Source organism: Carassius gibelio, chromosome A7 (genome assembly GCF_023724105.1).
Source record: "Carassius gibelio isolate Cgi1373 ecotype wild population from Czech Republic chromosome A7, carGib1.2-hapl.c, whole genome shotgun sequence".
Classification (NCBI taxonomy): Eukaryota; Metazoa; Chordata; class Actinopteri; order Cypriniformes; family Cyprinidae; genus Carassius; species Carassius gibelio.
In genome coordinates, this window is record NC_068377.1 from 3,427,734 (window position 1) to 3,449,445 (window position 21,712).

Genomic DNA, 21,712 nt, shown 5'->3' on the forward strand with positions numbered 1-21,712 from the left:
CTATAACTAGTTGTAAAGAGGAAAATGTGTCGATCCAGAACTGATGTCACATTTATTACTCCTATTACATGCTGAAATTTACAGAGAGTTGAGACTTTATTTCATATTAAAAGTAACAAAGCACAAAGCTTGCAATTATTGGATGGCAGGTGCTACAAATAATGTTTAGTGAAGTTCACACAACAACAGAGATTTAATAATCAAATGAGAAATCAATATTGTTGATCTAGCACTAGCATCTATGAAGCTGACATGTTTATCTCTAGTAGTGTAATTATGTTGTGTGCATGAAATAGACACTGACCAGGTCAGAGAAACATCAGTGAAACATCACTGTTAGGTTGCCATAATTTTGGAGCATCACTAATTAGCACAGAGCATAAAACTGACATCAAACATTAATCTCACTTTTGTAGTAATTTTATCAAGGAAAATCATATTGAGATAATTAAATACCCAGTCTTAGAGACCATATGTGCCCCTTGAGCACAAAACCAGTCTGAAGTCGCTGGGGGATATTTGTAGCAATAGCCAAAAATACATTGTGTGGTAGTGTTGTCACAGTACTAACATTTCAGTATTTGTTACCAATATCAGTGAAAATCTAAAGAAAAACACAAAAACATGCTAATTAAAAAATTAGGCTATACAGTAATTTAATCCAAACTGTGTACATATTTAATTTGAAAGGAAAAAATCAAAATCAAAAAGCCCAGAACTGCTTTTCTGACGGATTTGACACAAAAATATAACATGCAAATTTTAGATTCAAAAATAATTTTTAAAGCCTCTGGTTTGTAAAAATGGTAAATATCATCATGTCATCCAGTTTTTTTACCCTAATAAAAGATATAGGAGCATTAAATAGTTAATAAAGAAACTTAATTCTAATGCTCATTATATTATCATTAGCCGCGCTTATGTTGACGATTTATTACTCTAACAACAGCGTTTATTTCAATTCAACATTCAAATTCAAATATTTCATAGTATTCATAACCGAAGCGGTGTTTCCCACAGCAGAATATGCAAATTCATTCTCTGCCAGCAGGAGGCGCTTGTAGAGCGGAAGACAGAGAGAGGTTTTCCCGGTAACGGCTGTAATCAGATAAGCACTGAGCCTGTGCTCACAAACGCTGCTCAGGCCTTACAGGCAAGATGACATCCACCATTTTCTGAAGAGAGTCAGTTTTCTTCAGAAATATAGTGATATAAAAACACCCGCACCGTATTTAGACTTTGACACAAACAGTGATCATGTTTATTCAACAAAGTCAAAGCCTTTTGTGGTCGATTTTGATATTTCCCAATGTACAGGAAACAGTTTGGTGCCTTTTAATGTCGGCTGATCTCATGAGGAAAGCCCAACTTTCAGATAGCGCGCCAAGAACCGGGTTGATGGGGTACTCGTAACATTTTTGTTCTTTTAGCACCAACTTGGTTCCGAAGTACCGGGAAAAACTGACCCTTATGATTGGTTGTGTGGTCCAGGGTCACATATACTTATTTATTTTATAAATTTCAGCACTTGATTTGATAATCGCACAAAGATATATCACAACTTCAACCAATTATGCAACTGCATTTATTTATTTTCATTTTAAATTCGATTTAATTATTGGCTTTTTAATCCACTCATGACCCCTAATTTTGGAATCCCTAGTTTAATATATATATATGTTTTAATATCTCTCTATAAAAACAAAACTCTATGTCCTAAATTACACATGAAAATATGTGTGTTGAGTAGATGTGCATTCACCATATTAATAACACGGCTAAATGAGTGCGTGGTGTGTGTTTGTGGATGAGAGCTACCTGGCAGCGGACGGTGAGTTTAGGATGAGTGGTGATATTCTGGTACTCATCGTGAATCTCAACTTTGAAGTTTACTGGAGTTCGATTCTCAACGGAGAGCACATCACTGTCTGGAAACACCACGAGAGTGTGCGGAGGGCCTGGAAGATAAATGCCATCGGGTTTTTACATGCTGCTCTTACATTTCCTCTTTCTATTGCAGTCTCGGTGTTCTTTGTCATACCAGGTTGCAGAGCAATTTGAAGAGACTGTCTGTCCTGCTTGAGCCCGGGGATGTGCACCTTCACTGTGTGCATCTGTTAAAAATGTCACACACATCCAAGTTTGGTGCTCACAGCGTCAATGCAAACATAAAAAAAAACTTCATATCATTCTCATTATACAGTATATGTTGGTTACACAATCACTTACACCTTATCACTCAAATACATTCCTGACCACAGATTTCAAAACACCATTTTACATACAGAGATAACTTCTTATTGTGCTTATCTTATTGCTTATACTTTGATTAATTAAAACACTCTAGGTATTACTGGTTAACTCAACGTTTGAGAATCATGACCAAATGTGATTATTGTGAAACTTTTCCCATAGCGATACAATTATTATTAATTAAAACACTGCTAACCTTGTTCTGACGACTGATCTTTCCCATGGCCCTCACGTTTCTGATGACACAAGTGCTCCCAAATGTGATCCCCTCGTAACTCAGCTGCAGTGAACTGATAAGAGAGATTTTACAATCAGAAAAACACACAAAAATGTTTTTCCTAAGACAGACACTCACATTAAAGGGACAATAAGTAACTTTTTAGGTATTTTATTATCTAAAATCAATATTTTTATACATAAATATGCCCTCAATGGTGTAAAAATACCTATGCCAATGTTTAAACTAATCCTCGTTAATGAAGAATTTATTATCTTTATATACATGGGACAGGTAGGTCGACGGAGGCTTCCATGTAGTTCCGCCATCTTGCAAAACTATAATAGCAGAGAGGGACAAAAAGTACTAAGCCAACGCGTTTCCACAGCGCGTTTTCGGTCAGAGCCAGAAACGCAGGTGCAGAGCAGTGAGAGGCGCTTGAAACTGCACCGGCAAGTTTAAAAGTCTGGATTGCAATCTTATTATGGACCATACATATGCCGCGCCACAGGAGAAGAAAACATCGTCGCCAAAACAGTCAAAAATAGAACGTAAAAGGAAACGTGACCGTAGATTACAGAAAACAAGAGTTAATGTCTGGGAAGCTTTTTCTAGGTGGAAAGAGCTAATGCTGGATAAAGATTTCAAAAGAGACGCTGAAGTGGCCAGTTTTCTTCTCGACAGGTAAGTCAGTGTTACAATCTATATTATAATATTTTTTTTTATATCTAACAATGCACATTATTCAGAAAATATAACGAATAAAGAAGACATAACTACTAATTACAATATTTCATGTTTTCCACAGTCAGTAATTCATACTGTAACATTCGTTTGTTTATGGTCATGTTGCAGTTTGTTTGAAATAACACACCTGTTCACCTGAAGGAAAACTCGACGAAGTGCTATTAGAAGACATCCCGTCAAAGCTTTTTGGTACATATCGCCTACCGTAAATGCAACGCGCATTTGAAAAAGCGAGGCGCTGGAGAGCAAAATTAGTTTGAATGCAAAATACAATTTCACCACTAGATGGGAGTAATTCCTACTTAGTGTCCCTTTAACACACATATGAAGTGAGTACATTATGCAATTATTATTTAGATACCACATGATTCTCTGCCAGTAAAAGGGTTACAAATAAAACCACAACAGAATTAATCGCTGCACATCTAATGCTGCGTTCACACCAAACGCGAATAGAGGATCTGGCGCGAATGATTTCAATGTGAAGTCAATGTAAAGACGCTTTTACGTGCGTCTGGAGGTCTCGCGGCGCAAATGAGGCGTTAAGCGCGGCGCAGTAGATGCGGATTGGCCTCATTCGTACATCTAGTTTGCGTGAATGACACGAATTGAACGTCTGGCGTGATACACGCGATACGCCCATTACGTGCGAATGGTGCTTTTGTGCATTAATTTAACGCGTTTGACGCGAATTCGCGTCAACACCTGAGTTGAAAAATGTTAACTTTGCCATCAATTTGCACTACGTTAACCAATCAGGAGCCTGCTCAGAAGTCACTCATTCACGCCTGATGTTGTCAGTGAGCAGTCAACCGGAGCTATATGACACAAGTATCATAACAAGGAAAAGGACCTCGCTTGGAAGAGTGTGTTGTAAATACACATTTAACTTTTGAGTCACATACACGTTTATTGACCCGCTGCCTTCCCGCAGTTTTTTACAACTATTTCCCCCCTAATATAGCCTACAGCTACTTTGCGCTAACAAGATAATGTGTTTATCAAATCAACTCAATATTGTTTCAGGTGCAAAGTTTCTGCAGGTTTTATGAAGGAAAATGAAAAGCTTTTTAGGAACATGTAGGGGTGTGACGGTTCGTATATAACCGTGAGACCGGCGGTTATAGTTGAACACCGTCATTAGAACTCTATAACCGCCAAAACCGTGTCATTAACATATTTTTTACAAACATTTTTAGATAGGATCATAAGATGCGCAATATATCGGGAGACATGGTTTTTACCACTTAATGAAGTTTTGTAAATCGTCAGACATGATATTTACCACTTCATAAAATTTTGCTTTGTAGAAAACCTTTCTTAAAAACGAATTTCGTTTTGTACAAATTTTGTCTTAATTTTAATAAATGTTTCATCAACCAATTGCATGTATTTTAATAAATAAAAAGCAAATACAGCAGACAATGATAACCGACATGGAAGCACCAGCGCGCCGCGTTCACTTGCACTGCACTGTGAACTAGAGCACATCTCATCGCAAATGAAACTCAGCGTAGGCCTATGTCTCATACATTAGCATTAAATATCTTTGCTGCATCCTTTCTAGAACAGACAATGGCATTTTTTTTGACCAGCAACAGGAAAGGGTGGAAAGTCCTTAAATCCATTGTCAAGACAAAGTTAGGACATGTCTACAGAGCTCGAGTTTATCCACTTTGACCTACCTACATTCCAGCTGGGGTTTAATGTCACAGGGTGGTTGGGTGAGATAATCAAACTCATCCTTAAAATCTAGAGGAATATTGAAGGGAACGCCGACGTGGACGGGAGAGGGAGTGACACCAAGAACAAAAGACTTCGCTTCACCTTCTGTTGGAGAAACAAAAGGAGACAAAAAGAGAGAATTTAGCGATGCATCTGACAGAAGTCAAGTCTGAGACACTACTGTAGTTATTATTAATATTTTGTATTAGTATTTCTATTTCTGTTTTAATTGTAGTTGAAGATTTGTTTTGTTATGGTCATTTTTATTAATTATTTGTTTTTATTAAACGTCTATACGGTTTTTATATATATATTTTTTTATGCTGCGTTGGCAACTAGCTTAAAATAGCCTGTTTTATTTCATTTAGTTTGAATACTATTAACAAAATTATCAAGATGGATGGTTTACATCTATATTTTTTAACTTGAGCCAATAGTTTTTTTTTTTTTTTCATTGGATCAAGTAAAGAAATATAGATGTGAATCATTACCCTAATATCTTTTTTTTAATTGGACGAATGAAACACTTTGCATCTTTGTTTTATTCACACCAACAAGATTTTAACATTTTGGAATAATTTATTTATACAGCATACTTTTATTTAGTCTCACTAGTAAAGACCTTTTTTTTATTTAATACCAAATTTAAAAGCTAAAATACTGAAAAGCTTAAGAAACATCTTATTGAATGTGTGTTGATTGTGTTTTTTGGACTGTAGAACTATGCAGTTGTTGCCTTTAATTTCACATGGTCACAGTTAATCTTTTAACACAAGGCCAGTTCTCTGTAGTTTCAACCCAATTCAAAAACAAAAGCTAAATGCCGATTTCTGTACCATCTATGTTTGTATTAAATGTAGGCTACTAACTGTGCAGTTACTGCCGTTCATTTCAGATGATTACGGTTATCGTTTAGAATAGTAAACAAGTAAACATCTTGCTTATGTATACTTTCCTTCTTTCTAGTTTGTTGCTTAAAGAAAAATCATTACCGGAATCGGCCAATTTGCTTGTAAAAAAAAAAATCGGTATCGGTATCGGTATCGGTATCGGCCATGAAAAATCATGATCAGTGCATCCCTACAATATGCTGCTGCTCACATATTTTGAGCTTCGTTTCACCCCTATGGAAGGAGCACAAGAGTATATCAGCATTCAGCGGAGATGTAAACAGAGCCAGTGTGTTTGTGCGCCTTACCTTTAATGGAGAACTTGAGGGAGTGGTTGGGGAGTCTTTTTCCAGCCCATTCGCTGGCAGGGTTGTCACTCAGCATGGTCTGCAGATGCAGTGTGTACTTCCCAAGCTTACTGAGATTCCCTGGAAGTGAACACATTGATATAGTATTCTGTGAGAAGTACAGCGACCCCAAAAACTGTACCAGTAAGTCCTCATTTCACAAATAAAACAGACAAACAAAAAAATTGTCAAAACACTGACAGAAATACTATCAGTTAAGCAACTGGACAAATTATTTTAATAAAATAGCTTTGATGTAATTATGTTGTTTGTCGATAGATTTACAGAAGAAAACTGACCACAGATACGCTTTTGGAGTACACTGACAATTTGACTAAATTATAAACATTAATTATCAATTATAAGCACTTACATAAGCACTTACAAACACAATAGAACAAATAAATATAACATTGAATGGAGTGAATAAATAAAACACTGTCTTCACTGTATCAATCTAACTTAAAATAAAGTATTACCCTGCCTCTCTCAGCTTACAATGCTATAAATGGAGAGGGATTTTGGATTAAACACATATAAATGTCTTTATTGTATCTCCATTAATATGCTTTTGTAATCACCAGCATTACTTTGCCCTGTTGATGGACATAAATATGGCGAATGAATGGAATCGAATATGAACACATTATGATGATTCGCTGATTTTTACCCATGGGCTTGAACCAGTATTCCCACTTGGATGAATAAGCACAAATGTAGGAGTTCGTCTGGACGTCTCCTTTAGGACCTGAAGGAGGAAATGGATAAAAATACTGTATGTCACAAGCATACTGTGCATAAACTTAACAAAAATATATATGAACAATCAGCATATATATATATATATGTCGCTGGCATACAAAAAAAACATGATAAACTTACATGCCCTGACTACATACAAAAATGCAGTAAATTTGACTTACTGTGCCAGATGACTTTCAGCTCAACCACCAGTTTCTTAATAGTGCCAGGCACAGGCAACCGAGAAATTGAATCTCCTTTTTTGTTCAAAATCTCCACTTTAATCGGACCTGAACAAGAACACATTTATACTAAAAACTCAAAGTCTATACAGGTCTGCAGTGCAGGATTAGATGCAGGTGCTGCTTTTGGCGAAAGCATATTATGGGCTTTTAATATCATGTAATAAAGTTGTGCGTTAATATCGTCGACCAGTGCATACTGTAAGCTTTCTATGTATGAGAGTTTGTTTACCGATGATTGTGCCGGCCGGACGAGCATCATTCTCAGCCCAAGCATTTCCCTCAGGCCACGTAACCCTCAGCTTGTCTGGAAGTCTGATGACAAGTAAATAATTAAAAAAGAAGAAAGAACAGAAAAAGCTAAGGCTACATGATTAATTTTTTTTTTTTATTGCAATCGTTTTATAATAAATATTGTAAAAAAAAAATATTGTAAAAAAAAAAATGATTGTATTGCTGCACAATTTGGCCAAAATTATATATATTTTTATTATAGTATTATTCCATTAGTTAACTATGCAACTTCAAATTAGACTATAAAACTTCGAAATGCTATGCTCATCAAGGCTGCATTTATTTAATCAAATATACATAAAAAAACATTACAATTTTTAAACATTATTGCAATTTTTAAATAACCATTTTCTATTTTAATATATTTCAAAATATAATTTATTTCTGTGATGCAAAGCTGTATTTTCAGCATCATTACTCATTACAGTCTTCAGTGTCACATGATCTTCAGAAATCATTCCCATATGCTGATTTATTATCAATGTTTGAATCAGTTTTAGCAACTTAATATTTTTTGGAACCTGTTATACTTTTTCAGCATTGATTTAAAATAGAAATATTAAAATAGAACACTTATTTTAAATTGTAATAATATTTCACAATATTAAAGTTTTTTTCTGTATTTCTGACCAATGCAGCCTTGATGAGCATAAAATAAAATAAAAAGTATATATATATATATATATATATATATATATATATATATATATATATATATATATATATATATATATAGATAGATAGATAGATAGATAATTACGGCTGTCTTCATTTCTTCATTTTCAAATGTTAAAGCATCAAACTTTTATTTTGATGGAAACCACAGGTAGCCCTTAAAGATCGTCTTTTGTTGATAAGTGTTTCTCATTACAAGTATGAGGAGATGGTCAACCCAAACTCAAAGCAGATGCTCTTTAATTCCCTTTACTGTTAAGGTGAAATGCAAAATACAGCGGCAGGTCTTACTTTGCAAGCTCTTCTTCGATTTTCTTCTTAATGGTTGCGGGCGCGGCCAGCCTGTCGATCTTAGAGATGGGAATGATCTTCATCTCATTATACAACTCCTTCGGTTCCTAGGAAAACACATCACAGAGACATATACTAAAATAAAAACAAGCAGCATTATCCACCTGATAAGAAAATTTGAGATATTAAAAGCCGATTAATAATGGATTATTTCCCTCAGCTGAAACACTTCAGATGCAAACTGTTCACTATTATGGTTTAGAATTGCTCAAAATATGATTGGAATCATTTTCTAAAGGACATTACAGTTAATTGCAACATGCTTGGCAATGGTCTGTCATATTGACATATAAAATGATAATGAATTTTTTTTTTAGTTGACATTCAATGGACGAATAGGAAACTAAGCTACTGTACTGGACATGTTTGATTCATGTAGAAGTGCTTGGGACATGGTTATTAATGGTTTGTTTTTGTAATCAGGTTCTCAAATTATTTAAAAATTTTTATTTTGACCAACATATTGGTTATCGGCTTTTAAAAAAATTAATTATCGGTTATCGGTATCGGGCAAAATGTTCATATCGGTGCATCCCTACACTCAACCAAATTCAGAGGCGAAGGAAAAACATGTGACCACACTGTTTCCATACAGATGTAGATGGACAATGAGCAGAATCATCCTCACCAGAGCAATCTGGACATATCCTCCTGTGGCATACACGTCTTCTTCATGCTCTCCGTAGAGCAAGAAATTAACTATAGAGCCAAATAATACAGGGATCGTCTTTACTGACTTCACCTAAAAGTATGAAAGAAAATATTTGAGATGACTAGAATTACAAACTATGTTTCATAATTTAATAAATATCCGGATTCATTTTCGTTTTCATGTTACAGACTTTCTTGACACAACTTAAAATACTAATTACACATCTATGATGCTTTACAACAGCTGGGAAAATACAGTGGAATCACCAAACTTCATCTTTATTTTGCTTAATAAAATTTTCCGTCCACATTCAGTTATTATTCAAAAGTAAACAGTCATTTTCTTGGACTCCTGTAAACTGGTGTTATCTAGGACTTTGTGTTAAAATATGAAAACAACTCGATCTCACATTTTGTCCTTTCTTATAAATCTTGCCGTCCCAACTAATGGATTGGAATATAGACCAGGGCGACTGAAGCCGTTTGGTGGCCACATCTGTACGCGTCATCAAGCCCTTAAATCCCTGAAACATCACCTACAAACATACACAAAAAAATAGTTGTTGCCATCTTAATGTCTAAGCAGAAAAACATGATATAATACGGAAGTGAGTGAATAGTGAATTCAATTAAATTATAACCATGGAAGCTTCAAACCTCTGGTATTTGTATTTGCTGGCAACAGTTACGAAATTGATTGCTGTGGACTGTAAGCCAGTGATAGGCTTATATTCAGTATGGTAATAATAACAATAATAAAAAACAACACTTCTATTGACTTATAAAGCCAACTTTTTAAAATGTTTAACATTTAATGCATTCATCTGTCACAATAAATGCAATGCCTTTGATTTGAGGGATTTTTCTCGCCAAATATAAGTGCATCTCAATAAATTAGAATGATGTGCAAAAGTTCATTTATTTCAGTAATTCAACTCAAATTGTGAAACTCATGTATTAAATAAATGCAATGCACACAGACTGAAATAGTTTAAGTCTTTGGTTCTTTTAATTGTGATGATTTTGGCTCACATTAACAAAAACCCACCAATTCTCAACAAATTAGAAAACTTCATAAGACCAATAAAAAATTTTTTTTGGTCTTTCAGAAAGTACGTTCATTTACTGTACATGTACTCAATACTTGGTAGGGGCTCCTTTTGCTTTAATTACTGCCTCAATTCGGCGTGTCGTGGAGGTGATCAGTTTGTGGCACTGATGAGGAGGTCTGGAAGCCCAGGTTTCTTTGACCGTGGCCTTCAGCTCATCTGCATTGTTTGGTCTCTTGTTTCTCATTTTCATCTTGACAATATCCCATAGATTCTCTCTGGGGTTCAGGTCTGGTGAGTTTGCTGGCCAGTCAAGCACACCAACACCATGGTCATTTCACCAACCTTTGTGTTACTATTGACAGTATGTGCAGGTGCCAAATCCTGCTGGAAAATGTAATCAGCATCTTCAGAAAGCTGGTCAGCAGAAGGAAGCATGAAGTGCTACAAAATTTATGGTAAACGGGTGCAGTGACTTTGTTTTTCAAAAAACACAATGGGCCATCACCAGCAGATGACATTGAACCCCAAATCACAACAGGCTGTGGAAACTTAACAGTGGACTTAAAGATACTTGGGCTTTGAGCTTCTCCACCCTTCCTCCAGACTCTACGACCTTGGTTTCCAAATGAAATACATAACTTGCTCTCATCTGAAAAAAGGACTTTGGTGCACTGTGCAACAGTCCAGTTCTTCTTCTCCTTAGCCCAGGTAAGATGCCTCTGACGATGTCTACAGCAAATTCCTCGACACGTCTGTATGTGGTGACTCTTGATGCCTTCCTTCTGAAGTTCACTCAAATTCTTGAATGATTTTGCTTGACAATCCTCATTTTTTTGTTAACATGCTTGGATACAGCACTCTGTGAACAGCCAGCTCCTTTAGCAATGAATATTTGTTTCTTACGCTCCTTGTGAAGGGTGTCAGTGATTGTTTTCTGGACAACTGTCAGATCAGCAGTCTTCCTCATGATTGTGTAGCCCAGTGAACCAAACTGAGAGACCATCTTGAAGGCTCAGGAAACCTTTGCAGGTGTTTTGACTTGATTAACTGATTGGCACGTCACCATATTCTAATTTGTTGAGATATTCTAGTTTGTTGGTGGGTTTTTGTTAAATGTGAGCCAAAATCAGAATTAAAAGAACCAACTACTTCAGTCCATGTGCATTGAATTTATTTAATACATGAGTTTCACAATTTGAGCTGAATTACTGATATAAATGAACTTTTCCATGACATTCTAATTTATTGAATTTATTGATGCACCTGTATACGATATTTATACATGCAAAAGTTTGCATTAAGCACTTAAAATGCACTGATCATGCAGTTACACCTGTGTTTGCTTCCCTGGCCTTACACATACCTGCTTATCGAAGCGCTCATTACATTCTTTTAACCAGTTAGTAAAATCCCTCTGGATATTCACCCGCAGCTCCTGGATAAAACAGCACAGACTGTGTGAACTGGGCCTTCGATCATGTGCATGTGAGCAGTGTTAAAATGTGTCTTTTAGAGTTCAGGAGTGTGTTTCTGTACCTGGCCATTCTGCACTCTTTTGAAAATGGTGTTTTTGTCACGTAGCTGAAGCTCCAGGTCCATGAAGGTAAGTTTGTTGGTACTGACTTGGAATCGGTCGTTGGCGAAGAGAACTCCTGAAATCCGGTTATAACACTCCAGCGGCACGGCACCTGCTTTCTTAGGCCTTGTACACCACTCGAACCTAACACACACACACACGTTCCACGTTACTCATCAAGTTCAGGCTACTTGCCTTCAGCGCTATTTTTTTATTTGATATCCTCTTAAAACAGCATTTCTCACTGTTTTACCGCCCCAAAGCCCCATCAAAAACTACCTCTTCACCCACATCAATCCAGAAATGTGTTTTAGCATTATATTTAATGTGAATAAAGACATATTTCAGATTCAACTGACGACATTTATGACAATGATGATTATCATAAAAATTTATTTTGACTCTTCCCTCCTCTTTAAAAAAAAGCAAAAACTGAAATTACAGTAAGGCACTTACAGTCAAAGTGAATAGAGCCAAATGTTTTAACTGTTTCAATAGTCACCACAATGCATAAGTAAAATGAGCATTAATATACAAAACAAAAATTAAATAACAATTTAAAGCACCCCACCTACACCTTTAAATCATCTTATATTGATGCAGATATTTATAAGCATAATGCAGTTATATGAGCCTAAAATTCAAGATATGAGGGCAAAGAATTGGCCTGTAATTTCATATTTTAATATTAATATTAATACAAACATTAATACCCCTTTATTATTATTATTATTATTATTATGCATATATGCAATTATATCATTATTCTTTCTTAAACTGCTTTGGCAATGCTTTTCTTATCTAACGCTATAATCTTTCAGGTGGTAATTTCTCAGCCAAAATTTAATTATAAATTAGATTAATTAATCAGCATATCATGAAACTTCAATGGCTTGAAAGCCTTACATGCATGCAATTATCAGGCAAATTAATATTCTGAACCACATCAATCTTAAGTTTCTTAGTATTAAGGTTTTATAATAATTTATAGGTGATATGTAATTGTTGATGAAGGAAGGTGAAGTTTAAAGAGAAAAACTGCTTCTATTCAGATGTGAATATTTATTAGTTTTTCTAAATGCTTTTTTTCCACAGGTAAAATATGGCAGAAATTGAACTGATGTTCAGAATTAAGCAGACATTTACTCTGAGACAGTGGTGTAGGGAATGAGCCGCCCGTTCCAGAAGCACTCAAAGATCGGCCGCTTGCCCCTAGCTTCAGAGTTCAAAATCAAACACTCCTCGTCCTCATCCTCTGAAGGACCTACAAAACAAACACAGACCAACATAGAAAAAAAATACCCAGGGATGCACACATTTCAGCAGTCGAACTGGTATCATCTATTATCCGAGCATCTCTTTCCACAACGCCATCAGTGTGGAACAGCCAATTTATTTATGATTTACAATACCTAATGCATATGGATCCACTGGGTATGTTTCCTGATCGTAGAGGAATGGGTGATAACGGATCAGTCCCTCCACTAAAGAATCTCTAGCGCCGTTGGCTTTGAACTCAAAAGTGGAAAAGCTTGAGTTGATATACAGAGACTGCATGTCATCGTCTACCTCCCTCAGATTCATCACACGGGGGATTCGAGGGGAGCGCTCGAGCAAAACGATCTGAGAAAATAAGACAGAAAGAGCTTCAGAGAAAAACAAGCACTCTAAAGCACTCAAACACTGAATGAGCAATGCAATACATCTGTACCTGAATGTCAATGTTGGAGACATGGTCATTTTCACTCTTTTTCCTCTGGTCGTTTCCATGAACTCCGTGTATATAGTAATGGTATGTATGTCTGAAATAAAACAAACGGCATTCAATGGCCTATGGGTGGCCTTAAAGGGTTAGTTCACCTAAAAATCTCAGATTTTATTATCGGTCAATCTATTATTTTATTAAAACAGACAAATCAAAACCTTCTCCGCCAGAAACCCAAATCTCTCTCCTGGACTCCAACCGCCACTGAAGCCTTCCAACCCCTTAAGCAAGCCTTTACGACCACCCCACTCCTAGTACATCCGGACCCCGATCGACCGTTTGTGGTGGAAGTGGACGCCTCAACCACCTGAGTGGGAGCAGTCCTTTCCCAGCAGCAGGGGAATCCCAGCCACCTCCATCCATGTGCCTTCTTCTCCAGGAAACTCAACCCGGCGGAGGTAAACTATGACATCGGGAATCGGGAATTGCTAGTCATTAAACTTGCCCTGGAGGAAGGAGACATTGGCTAGAGGGAGCCAAACACCCATTTCAAGTTCTCACTGACCACAAGAACTTCGAATACCTTAGAGCAGCCAAGAGACTCAACCCCAGACAGGCCCGCTGGGCGTTATTCTTCACCCGCTTCCAGTTTACCATTTCTTACCGCCCAGGGGTAAAGAACGTGAAGGAACGTGAAGGCTCTGTCCAGATTAGGGCTGCACGATGTGTCGTTTAAGCATCGATATCGCGATGTACGAATCCACGATAGTCACATCGCAGGATGTGCGATGTAGGCTGTCATAGTTGATCCGTTATTCATTAACTGTATGGGCCAGAGAACGCGCGCGAGAGAGAGAGAGAGCGCGCAAACGTGCAGCCGGCGACACACTAGATGCGTGGCGCAAGTGTCTCAGCTGCGTGGCGTGTCTGTTTTTAATTCGGCTCCCATGTTAACAGGTTAGAGCTTGCAGACTGCCTGCGTGAGACAAAACGCGTGCATGCTAGAAATAGAACCGACGCCTATTTTTCATGTGACACGCAAGCGTGCTGGAAGCGTTTTCAGGCAAAATACAATTGGAAAATATGTTTATATGTCATTTTGTACACAGATTCATATTAATTAATGACACCTAGATGTTTGAAAGTCTATAGGTTGACATATATTCAGATATACATCTAATTTAAAAAGTAAATTAATAATTATTGAATTAATAATTATTGATTTTCAAATATTGCACCTGTCTCCGGCCTGAGAGAAAGAGCGCGCGCAGAGAGAGAGAGCCCCGGCCGCACGCTAAATGTCTTCAAACAACACAAACGCTGTCTTGCTCTCTTTCCCTCACGCATATTAATCAATTGACACGTTGGTGTCGATGTTTAAATCATTTAAAATGAGAATGTAAGTGTGCTCACCCCCTTTTTGTTTGTAAGAAAAAAAAAAATTTCATATCGCAATATATATCGCAGAAAAATAAAATATCGCAATGTAATTTTTTCCCAATATTGTGCAGCCCTAGTCCAGATGTTACACTCCCGAGGAAAGATCGGAAAATCCAGAACCCATCCTCCAGGACGATATCATAGTCGCTCCTATCACCTGGTCAGCTGAGACTCTTCCTCCTGCCGAACCTCCTAATGACACCCCACCGGGTTGCCCACCAGGAGACATGTACACCCCAAGGACATGGCGCACTCCACTCATCCACTCCACGCATACATCACTTGGCACTGGTCATCCGGGGGTCAATGAAACCCTCTCGTTGCTACAGGAACGCTCCTGGTAGCCCAACATGGCCTCAGATGTCAGAAGGTATATGAGTGGATGTACCAGCTGCACCATGACCATGTCCTCGCCACCTACCATCTGGCAAACTCCTTCCTCTGCCCGTTCCAAATCGCCCGTGGTCACACCCAGGGGTGGGTTTCATAACGGACCTTCCACCCTCTGACAATAACACATGCATATTGGTAATAGTGGATAGATTTTCTAAAGCCTGTCGTCTTCTTCCTCTAAAGGGCCTACCTACAGCCATGGAAACAGCAGAATTGATGTTCAACCATGTCTTCAGGTACGTCTGCATCCCAGAAGATATCGTGTCGGATCGAGCCCCAATTCATCTCCCGGGTATGGAGAGCATCCGTGGGGAGGGGGCTACTGTTACAAACACGCCAGGTTCCACCTCCACACAATCACAGCGCACACCCTCACCTGATTATTAGATCATATTAGACACACACGCACTCAGTCTTTGTCCGGTCACGTTCACGACAAGATCATTCCTGTATGCTTACTATAAGGACTAACTCCTCTTCTACTCTCTCCAGAGATTCTCTCCGAAGGACCCAGTTTCCCCGAAGTGCGTGTGTGTGGTTCACCGTTCCCTACAAGAAGTCAAAGCCTTACCTGCACGGATCCAAGACTCCTATTCACTTCTCACTACCTGCTCTTTTGCTTGTGTCTTTCTTTAATAAACATCTTCATCTGTTACTCCTCAGCTTCCCGAGTGATTCGTAACAGTTAGATCACTTTGATAGAAAGGTATGTAATGGATTACAATCGACCAAAAATTACTCAGACAGCTGTTGGTATGACCGTATTTACACAACTATCAATACTTAGTTGGGCAACCCTTAGTTTAATGACTGTCTGTAGTCTCCTGGCCATGCTGTCATCCAGCTTCATACAAACCTGAACTTGTACATGTACATCTTAGATGCAAGTATAAAAAGAATCTGTCAGATGTCACAGGTCTAGCTGTGCTCATTGTGAAGCAAATATGGATTAGCAAATTAACTAAACTAAAACAACAAAAAATTAAGACTTCCTTAAGAATTCAACTTTTTTTTCTTTGAAGAACCTCGAATCCCAAAGTCTTGGAAAACCGAGATATATACGTTTGCTTTCTACCCCAGAAAAAGTCATGGAAATTAATAAAATACTAAAACTCTGTGTCCATTATTTTATAACACATACAGTTGTCTAATTATGCAAAGCTCTAAAATCTTTTACTCAATAGCAATTGTGAATTTAAAAAAAATATATATATATATCCTTATCCAGTAAAATTACGATAAAATGATATATTTGAATAAATCACCTGCTGTAACTAAACTGTAACACAAAAAGATAAACCACTGTATCCTAACAGATAAAATTCTACTCCTACTAATATAACTTTTTTTATATGCGTAGTATTTTAAGCAACAACTCTCGTGCAAAAACTAGAAAAAACTAATAAATAAACCATGCATGTGTTCATGTGTGTGCAGTTGAGACGTACGCCAGCTCTCGGGTCCACACATTGATATTCTGTTTCAGGTAAGTGACGTGTTCCTTTTGGACTCCAGTGATGATGACTGCAGTGAAACTCTCCTTCGCTTCTTCTTCCATCACAATGGAGCGCAGGAACTGATCCTCTCCGGCCGCCACATGCGAGCAGTCGCCAGGCTGCAGAAGAAAACACACACATGAACACACATTTAAAAACAGAATCCAGGGGCCAACAAAGCCCTGAGAGGACTTAAACTTCCCTCACCTTTCTGTTTCTAATGAAGCCAGTGTAAATGTCTTCCTTGTTCACCTCCTTGCGCTCAAAGTCGTCTTTAGACATCACAAATTCATGAACATCTGGAGAGCCTGCAGGTTTACTGATCATCTGAAAAACACATAGGATTAAAAGCACAGTTTACCCCAAATTAAATTTGATAACACTGTGAACTGTAAATACATAGAAAGAGTGAAGAAAGAGTTTTAGTTGATTATGTTTATCATTTAAAAGCCTTAGAAATTTGCATATCAAATATGACACAGTAGGGTTAGTGTGTCATTGCTCAAGTGACTTCTGTGCTAAAGGGTTAGTTCATCTTAAAATAAATTATGTCATCATTTACTCACACTCAAGTTACTCCAAACTCATTTTGTTCTTATCAAATTAAGTAATTTTAAAAAATATTTTCTAATAGGGCTGAGCGACATGGCCAAAAATATTATCACAGTACTTTTTCAATATCATACGATATCGATATTTATCGCAATATTCATTTACCGTTAATGGGGAGGACATACCTTGCACATTTGTGTTAGATCTTGAGAATAAATGTTAACATAACTTTGTTTGTTCACGATCAAACGTAAGAGTAAGATTCGTTTTATTTCAGGGCCCCATGAAATGCAAGTTCTGTAGCTAGATTCTGTGTTTTATGATTCAATACTAATTTATCATAACAAATGCCGTAGAATTAAATGAATTAATAAAGCAGTCAGTTTGATCATTCTTTTAAAATGTGATGAAATTAAATTAATTTACAGCCAAACGTTGCAATCTATTGTCAAGCAAGATGCTGAACAACAGAACTGTGTAAATTAAAGAAAATAAATCCTTGGTTACATACTTCTTAAAAATTTTAAAAAGATTGAAGATTTTATATATATATATATATATATATATATATATATATATATATATATATATATATATATATATATATATATATATATATATATATATATATATATATATATATATATATATTATAATTAATTATACAACAGTATGATATTTCTGTCATAATTTCTCCAAGTTATACGGGACTTTTATTTTGAAAAGTTGTATAAAATAGTTAATTTTATAAATTGTCTTATGTAGTATGATGCTACATTGTGAATGGTCTTATAATACACATATTCCTTGATGCCTCTCCAGATCCAATCACTGATTTAGGCTGAATGCTTACTGGCTCACTGACATTGACGAGATTAACCCTTTAGGTATCGAAATGTGGTATACCGAACGACAAGACATTTTTCGATACTGGACTGTATTAAGGCAATTCACTCAGAGCCTTAATCTGGGAAAGGTGAAATCTGCTTTAGTGAAAACTAATGTAAATGAATACAATGGATGTATTACAAGTGTGACATTTGTTAAATAAAACTAAACAAACTGCATGCAAACATACTCTGACAGAGTGGCCGATGTAAAACACAGCCTGTTTGCCTCCGACTCCGAAATACGAGATGTCACTGTTCAGACTGCGTGGGACTGGATCCGGCCGCACGTAACCGCTTTCTTCACTAACAACAAAGAAGAGGAAGACAACTGACGGTTTTATCATAACAAGCTCCAGAAGACATTGTTATAGGCATCACACAATCAGTACAGCTCAGATATGATTTCACATCAGAAGAGACTCTAAACGTCATTGCATGACCTGAATTATGAGTCATTTCAGAGTGATTCATAAAACACCTCGGGCAAGAAAAACAGCGGTTTTCTCAAGAGCACACCTCTTTGTGCCGTTTTCTCGTATGAACTTGGATAGACGGTACACGGCCCAGTTGTTCAGCTGTTTAGATGTCATTCCACAGCCGTTATCCATCACCACAACAGCAGGTCCTCCCTGTGACTCGTCAAACATCTGGAAACACAGAGAGAAACACACATCCAGTTCACTGTGACTAATAGTTGGTCATAGAGTACCACAATGGTGCACTGAATGAAGCTAATTTTCTCAGATAACTATAAAATGTGTCATAGTTTCATGCAATATCACAAATAAAAAAGAAAATGCACGTAAAATTAATTAGCATGACCAGCATCAAACCATAATGAGTCAACTAGATAAATAACACTGAGTCAACTAGACATCATAACCACAAAAACTGCATGTCTTGCAGAAAAAAGAATGCATTGCTTCTGAATGCATCAACTTAATGAAAAGATGTTAAAGAGAAATCTTATCACTGAATTATTTTTGTGCTTTCATGGGTTGATTAAATTATATATGATCTAATTCACCCCATTATTTATTTGCTATAGTCATGTAATAGTCTTAAAATACATGCTTATAGAGCTGATTATCATTTAGGTAGCATGATATAAGCTGAAAATTATGCTTTTTAACTTAATTATGTGTGCAATAAACATAAGGCATGACGCATCTAACATTTAAAAGAGTTTTCATCTGTAATGTTTCGTTTGTATTAATCAATTAATTAACAGCCCGAATGTGATATGGACACTAGTACCATACACAAGTTTGGGATCAGTACTTTTCTTTTTTATAGAAATTAATACTTCAATTCAACAAGGACACATAAAATCAAAAGTTGCAATAAACATTCATAATTGTACAAAATATCTATATATCAACTAAATACTGTTCTTTTTATTTAAAAAAAACAAACAAAAAAACAGAAAAGATTCATCATGATTTCCTCAAAATTATTATGGATCAAAAACTAAAAAAAGAAAAAAAAGTTTCTTGAGCAGTGAATCAGCATATCTGAATGACTCATTGTGGTTTTCTCTCTTTTCCTCTCTTGCTTTCACTTTCAATTAGCTTGTAATAGGGCTGTCACTTTTGAGAAAAGTCAAATTCGAACGGATATCGAATATCATGCAATGCATTCGAATATATTCAAATTCACTTTCCGTTAACTTGTAAATTCACGTTACATACACTTTCAATTAGCTTGTAAATGCATTTTACTTTCACTTTCAATTAGCTTGTAAATGCATTTTACCCTCACCTTCTGTTAGCTTGTAAATGCATTTTACCTTCACTTAATGTTAACTTGTAAATGCATTTTACATACACTTTCAATAAGTTTGTAAATGCATTTTAAATACATATTCAATTAGCTTGTGAATGCATTTTACATACACTTTCAATTAGCTTGTAAATGCATTTTACTTTCACTTCCAATTAGCTTGTAAATGCATTTTACCTTCACTTAATGTTAACTTGTAAATGCATTTCACATACACTTTCAATTAGCTTGTGAATGCATTTTACCTTCACTTAATGTTAACTTGTAAATGCATTTCACATACACTTTCAATTAGCTTGTGAATGCATTTTACCTTCACTTAATGATAACTTGTAAATGCATTTTATTTTCACTTTCAATTAGCTTGTAAATGCATTTTAAATACACATTCAATTAGCTTGTAAATGCATTTTAAATACACATTCAATTAGCTTGTAAATGCATTTTACTTTCACTTTCCGTTAGCTGGTAAATGCATTTAACATTCACTTTCAATTAGCCTGTAACTGCCAGCATGCATTTTAAATTCACTTTTGAATTAGCAGCGATTCTGCGCCAAATGCTTTAATGGACTACAACAAAATGGTATAATGACGAACTAACTTATAATAAACAGAACTTTTGTTAATAAACCAAATAAAGATATAAGAAACAAACGTGAAAAAAAAAGACTCACAAATTCACCCTATATAAAAACGGATAAAATCACCTTTATATAAACTTAAGTCAACAGCCTTTTCATAATTCAAAATATATCACCCAACAAGTGCATTTGCATTTTGATTTGAATCTGAATCTGAATCTAAATCTTTAATTTTAGTGTCTGTTCTCTATCTGAACTAAATGATTTGTATTCCTATTCCTAAACTTATGAGCGTAACACTGCATCGAGCCTACTGTCACACAGTCTACATGTATAATGTAAAACAATGAGATTGATGCAGTTGACGCAAGGGTTTGAACTCTCACCAATCTGATTTCAATCCTCCTGATTCCTGTGTTTTTTGCGGTGGCTGACAGAGCGTTATCGATGAGCTCAGCGAAGGCATATGCTGCATCACAACAGAAAGAGAAACAGATCATCAAACTGACAGTGTTCATGTACAGCAGTGCAGCAGAGATGAAGGTGCACAGACTCACGCAGCGCCTTCTGTCCTTCACTGGCGTAGTACTCGTACATGCCACACTGCACCAGAGTATGGTAGTGCGGCAGAAACTCAATCCGCTCTTGAGTCGCCGCAGTCAGCTCCTGATCCATAGACTTCAACAGGTGCAAGGTTTTCCCATCGACCAGCTCTTCTGCAGCATCACAACACACACAAACCACATCAGTGCATCCATTAAACCCTTCAGGAAGAGTGACACGACTGAAAACTACTGTCAGACGCATATGAAATTTAAGTTTCAGTTTTAAAATCATCAAAACATATTTAAAAAATGAACATATGTAAATGAAAATAAATATTAGTTTTGAAATATAAAATTTATAAAATATAAATATATAAAAGTAAATAAAGTAAATGTAAAATTACATTTTTACTAATATTTAATGTACAACTTAGAGCTTTTTACAGTAAAAGGAGTGGGAAAAATTTAAATTACATTCATTGTACTATTGTTTTTTATTTTTCATATGCACAACTGTAAAGAACAAAATTATCAATGTCAATAACTGTTAAATAAAGTAAAATAA

The 21,712-nt window shown here is 36.2% G+C and overlaps 1 protein-coding gene across 3 annotated transcripts in view; it reads right to left on the reverse strand.

Annotated features, from left to right (window-relative positions):
- Positions 1-21,712, reverse strand: part of LOC128016438 (structural maintenance of chromosomes flexible hinge domain-containing protein 1) — a 47,035-nt gene that overhangs the window by 23,912 nt on the left and 1,411 nt on the right. For 2 of the 3 annotated variants that reach the window (XM_052600939.1, XM_052600940.1), the window contains exons 3-24: positions 21,160-21,318; positions 20,989-21,071; positions 18,754-18,884; positions 18,426-18,540; positions 17,003-17,122; positions 16,748-16,914; positions 13,473-13,563; positions 13,174-13,384; positions 12,908-13,025; positions 11,722-11,905; positions 11,549-11,620; positions 9,544-9,669; positions 9,111-9,224; positions 8,423-8,529; positions 7,395-7,477; positions 7,103-7,210; positions 6,850-6,927; positions 6,141-6,260; positions 4,903-5,047; positions 2,450-2,543; positions 2,042-2,114; positions 1,819-1,958 (exon numbers count right to left, since the gene is read on the reverse strand). In XM_052600939.1, coding sequence (XP_052456899.1) covers positions 1,819-1,958; positions 2,042-2,114; positions 2,450-2,543; positions 4,903-5,047; positions 6,141-6,260; positions 6,850-6,927; positions 7,103-7,210; positions 7,395-7,477; positions 8,423-8,529; positions 9,111-9,224; positions 9,544-9,669; positions 11,549-11,620; positions 11,722-11,905; positions 12,908-13,025; positions 13,174-13,384; positions 13,473-13,563; positions 16,748-16,914; positions 17,003-17,122; positions 18,426-18,540; positions 18,754-18,884; positions 20,989-21,071; positions 21,160-21,318 — 2,639 coding nt within the window. Of the gene's footprint in view, positions 1-1,818; positions 1,959-2,041; positions 2,115-2,449; positions 2,544-4,902; positions 5,048-6,140; positions 6,261-6,849; positions 6,928-7,102; positions 7,211-7,394; positions 7,478-8,422; positions 8,530-9,110; positions 9,225-9,543; positions 9,670-11,548; positions 11,621-11,721; positions 11,906-12,907; positions 13,026-13,173; positions 13,385-13,472; positions 13,564-13,684; positions 14,117-16,747; positions 16,915-17,002; positions 17,123-18,425; positions 18,541-18,753; positions 18,885-20,988; positions 21,072-21,159; positions 21,319-21,712 lie in introns of those variants that run through there. The other variant, XM_052600941.1, reaches the window with a different exon arrangement.